We start from the raw sequence: 4,623 nt of genomic DNA on the forward strand, positions 1-4,623 counted from the left end.
TGAAGTGTTCCGAGGCGGAAGATGAGGCGTTCTTCCTCCAGGCGTTGGGTGGTGAGGGAGCGGTGGTGGAGGAGGCCCAGGACCTGCATGTCCTTGGCAGAGTGGGAGGGGGAGTTGAAATGTTGGGCATCAAGGTGGTGGGGTTGATTGGTGCGGGTGTCCCGGAGATGTTCCCTAAAGCTCTCTGTGAGGAGGTGTCCAGTCTCCTCAATGTAGAGACCGCTCAGGAGCAACAGATACAATAAATAACATTGGTGGACATATAGCTCCAAAAGCAGATCAGAGACTGGGGAATCTGGAGTGAGGAACTCATCAGGAAATTTATCCCTTCCCTCCTACTGAGGACTCTTCATGAGATTTACTCAGAGGCTGCTTTGTGATGGGCTGTCGCCAGTCTAGTTATCAGGTGATGCTGTCATGCGGTAACAAGATTTCCCAAATTTATGTTGATATATTGGGCCGTTTTGGAAATATTGGAGTGGTGGGTGTGTGGAATGCACTGCCAGTGGTGGGAGGAGAGCCAGAGTCATTAGGGACTTCTAAGCAACTCTTGGATAGGCTCATGATAGTATAATGAAGGGTATGTAGGTTAGTCTGATCTTAGAGTAGGATAAAAGGCCGGCACAACATTGAGGGCCGAAGGGCCTGTACTGTGTTGTACTGTTCTATGCTCTATCTTGGACTCTCTCAGAAACAGAACTGGAAGGATTCACAAGTATCCAGTTACCATTCCGTCTTTATACTTAAAGACACAGCAGGTACTGAGATCCTGTGGTACAAATCAACAGGTAAATGTCAGCAATAATTGTCCTTCTCCCCAAAATAAATGATACACACACCTACATGCAAAAAAGCCATCACCCAGTAGGTACATCCCACAGACCAGTGGGGACACAGCTCACCCACTTCCACTTCCATGCACAAAGCTAAACGATTTTACCGAGATAACTACTGTCCTATTTATTGCATCTCAGATCTCAATCCCAGATTTACACTTAACAACTGAAACAGATGTAGTGCAGGTCCATGGTCTCTCAGCCTGGAGAGAAGCAGGATGTGTGTGTGTGTGTGTGTGTGAGAGTGTGAGTGTGAGTGTGTGTGTGTACACACAAACACACATCCAGGCTCATTCCCCTCGTGAGCTCCACCAAATGAGAAGGTCAAGGGCAGCAGATAAGTGGGAACCCCACCCCCTGCAAGTTCCCCTCCAAGCCATTCACCATCCTGATTTAGAAATATATCACTGTTCCTTCAATGTCCCTGGGTCAGAATCCTGGAATTCCCTCCCTAAGGGCATTGTGGGTCTACCTACAGCACATGGGCAGCAGCGGTTCAAGATGGCAGCTCACCCCCACCTTCTCAAGGGGCAACTTTAAACACAAAGGGTGCTAGAACCTTCAAACTCTCCTCCACAAATGGCAGTCGATGCTGGATCGGTTGTTAGATTTGAATCTGGGATCCGTAATGATTCGGAGATGCCGGTGCTGGACTGGGGTGTACAAAGTTAAAAATCACACAACACCAGGTTATAGTCCAACAGGTTTAATTGGAAGCACACTAGCTTTTGGAGCGACGCTCCTTCGTCAGGTGATTGGGATCTGTAAAGTTGTGTTAAGCAAAGGAGGCCACAGATTAGCCATGATCTGTTTGAATGGCAGAACAGGCTTGAGGGGCTGAATGGCCTACTCCTATTTCAATGTTCCTATGTAAGGCCTAGGAGCAGGAGGAGGCTGTCCGGCCCTTTAACCCTGCTCCCCCATTCAAAAGATTATGGAGCTGAGTCCCTTTTCATGGACTCAGCTCCATTTACCCACATCTCACCATATCCCTTAATTCCTCTACTGTCCAAAAAATATGTATCTTCGCTTTAAAAACATTTACTGGGCGGGGAATTCCACAGATTCACAACCCTCTGGGTGATGAAGTTTCTTCTCAATTCAGTCCTAAATCTGGGCCCCCTAATTTTGCGGCTGTGCCCCCTTGACCTAGTTTCACCAACCAGTGAAAACATTCTCTCCACTTCTATCCTATCGATTCCTTTCATAATTTTATATGTGTCTGTAAGATCCCCCTCATTCTTCTGAATTCCAATGAATATAATCCCAGTCTACTCAGTCTCTCCTCGTAAACCAACCCCCTCAATCAACCTGGTGAACCTCCTCTGCACCCCCTCCAGTGCCAGTACATCCTTTCTCAAGTCAGGAGACCAGAACTGTACACAGTACTCCAGGTGTGGCCTCACCAGTATCCTGTACAACTGGAACATAACCTCTCTGCTTTTAAACTCCATCTCTCTAGCAATGGAGGACAATATGCCATTTGCCTTCCTAATTACCTGCAGACCAACCTTCTGTGATTCATACAGGTCCCTCTGCACAGCAGCGTGCTGCAACATTTTACCATTCAAGTAATAGTCCTTTTTACTGTCAGTCCTACCAAATGGGATGACTTCACATTTATTAACATCTGCCAGAACTTCGCCCATTCAACTCAATGTACCTCTGTTGCAGTAACAAATACTGGTGAAGCTCCCATTCCACAGACTGGATTGAATTATCACAGCGCACCTTCACACAAGTTGTCAGATTGAGAAAGGTCAAGGGGTGGCCAGCCAGGTCATTTCACACTCGCTCTGCTCTGGGGTCAGAGGTCGATGAACAATGAGCGGACAGTCTCTGGCTCCAGCTGCTTTGACCCCGCCACCCCAGCGAGTTAGGGGATGAATGCAGTTTGCAGTTGGCTGTATACTGACTGGGTTGCCTTGGCGATGGTGCAGAGCATGAACAGCCCACACAGTTCATTCAGAATTCAATACAAATTACAATCTCTCAAATGGATACTCACAAATAGTATGAATGTGTTAATATGCATGGATATATTAATGGGGGCATACACTCTGTAACTAACCCCATGCTGTCCCTGTCCTGGGAGTGTTTGATAAGGACAGTGTACAGGGAGCTTTACTCTGTATCTAACCCCGTGCTGTCCCTGTCCCTGGGAGTATTTGATGGGGACAGTGTAGAGGGAGCTTTACTCTGTATCTAACCCTGTGCTGTCCCTGCCTGAGAGTGTATGATGGGGACAGTGTAGAGAGAGCTTTACTCTGTATCTAACCCTGTACTGTTCCTGTCCCGGGAGTGTTTGATGGGGACAGTGTAGAGGGAGCTTTACTCTGTATCTAACCCCGTGCTGTCCCTGGGAGGGTCCGTTGGGGATAGTGTAGAGCTTTATTCTGTCTCTAACCCTGTCCTGGGAGTGTTTGATGGAGACGGTGTAGAGCAAGCTTTACTTTCAGTTTAGTAGAGTAGAGAAAGATTTAGTCTGTATATAACCCCATTCTGTTCATGACCCCATCAAACACTCCCAGGACAACGTAGAGTGAGCTTTACTCTGTATCTAACCCTGGTTGGGATGTTTGGTGGGATAGTGTGGAGGGAGTTTTAATGTCAGTTTAAAGGAGTAGACGGGTCTTGAATTTGTCTTTGCCTATTTGGCATTGCTTAATTTCCCAACACTTCGGTTTTTCACCTTGACTGCATCAGACAATTCCGAAAGAAGACAAACCATTTGGTAATGAAAGGCTATAATTCCAAAGCCTTTCAGACGACTTACCGTTTACACAGTGCTCCAGATGGGAACACAACTCCTCATCAAACAGGCAACCTATCAAAGAAGAGAAAAATATCAGACACGCTGAAATATTTGGATCTCTATGACAACAGTCTTCAAAGAACCACTCAGTGACGTACATTTGTACCTGACAAATTGTCTCATGCCTAGCAGCAGGACCATAGCAACCGCTGAAGATCTGGCCACTTCGAAGGATCAGTGCCAAGGACTGAATCAAACTGAGGGTCACCATTTCCATGGCCAGAGCAGTGATGGAGTAGATGCTGGGAGGGATAGGCTGAATCTAATATCCTGTCCCCTCACCACATAACCCCAACCCCCACCCGTCTTTCACAAGGTCAGACCTGGCTTAAGTGAGCCGCTCTCTCCCTATTGCAGGATAAGGAACAGACTGCCACCAGCTCAGAACTGACCCTCCACACGAGATTAATGTGAACTTCACTAGTTTCCTCATTTCCCCTCTCCCCACCTCATCCCAGATCCAACCTTCCAACTCAGCACCACCCTCATGACCTATCCATCTTCCATCCCACCTATCCTCTGCACCTTCCTCTCCAACCTATCACCTTTTACCCCCACCTTCATCGATCTATCACTTTCTCAGCTACCTTCCCCCCCACAGCCCCACTCTCCCTCCCTTTTATCTCTCTGCCCCCTTGGCCCACAGCCTCATTCCTGATGAAGGGTTTATGCCCTAAACATCGTCTCTCCTGCTCCTCGAATGCTGCCTGACCAGCTGTGCTTTTCCAGCACCACACTTCTTGACGCTGCATTGCACTAGTGCCTACGCTTCATAAAGGACTTCCTTGGCTTTACAGATAGTTTTGAAGTTTTAATAACAGCAGTGCACTACAGAAATTTACCAAGGCTCCTCAGACAACACCTTCCAAACCCACAGCCACTTCCATCTTGAAGGTCAAGAGCTGCAGGTACATGGGAATACTACCCCTCTGAGCCACTCACCATCCTGACTTGGAACTATATCACCATTTC

General features: G+C 47.5%; 1 protein-coding gene across 1 annotated transcript in view; it reads right to left on the reverse strand.

Moving 5' to 3' along the window:
* Nucleotides 1-3,792, reverse strand: part of LOC122551952 (receptor-type tyrosine-protein phosphatase-like N) — a 21,747-nt gene extending 17,955 nt beyond the window's left edge. Inside the window, exons 1-2 of the mRNA XM_043694523.1 lie at nt 3,750-3,792; nt 3,613-3,663 (exon numbers count right to left, since the gene is read on the reverse strand). Coding sequence (XP_043550458.1) covers nt 3,613-3,663; nt 3,750-3,792 — 94 coding nt within the window. The remainder of the gene's footprint in view (nt 1-3,612; nt 3,664-3,749) is intronic.
* Between the last annotated feature and the right edge of the window lie 831 nt (nt 3,793-4,623).

The sequence above is a fragment of the Chiloscyllium plagiosum genome, chromosome 7, assembly GCF_004010195.1.
Source record: "Chiloscyllium plagiosum isolate BGI_BamShark_2017 chromosome 7, ASM401019v2, whole genome shotgun sequence".
Lineage (NCBI taxonomy): Eukaryota > Metazoa > Chordata > Chondrichthyes > Orectolobiformes > Hemiscylliidae > Chiloscyllium > Chiloscyllium plagiosum.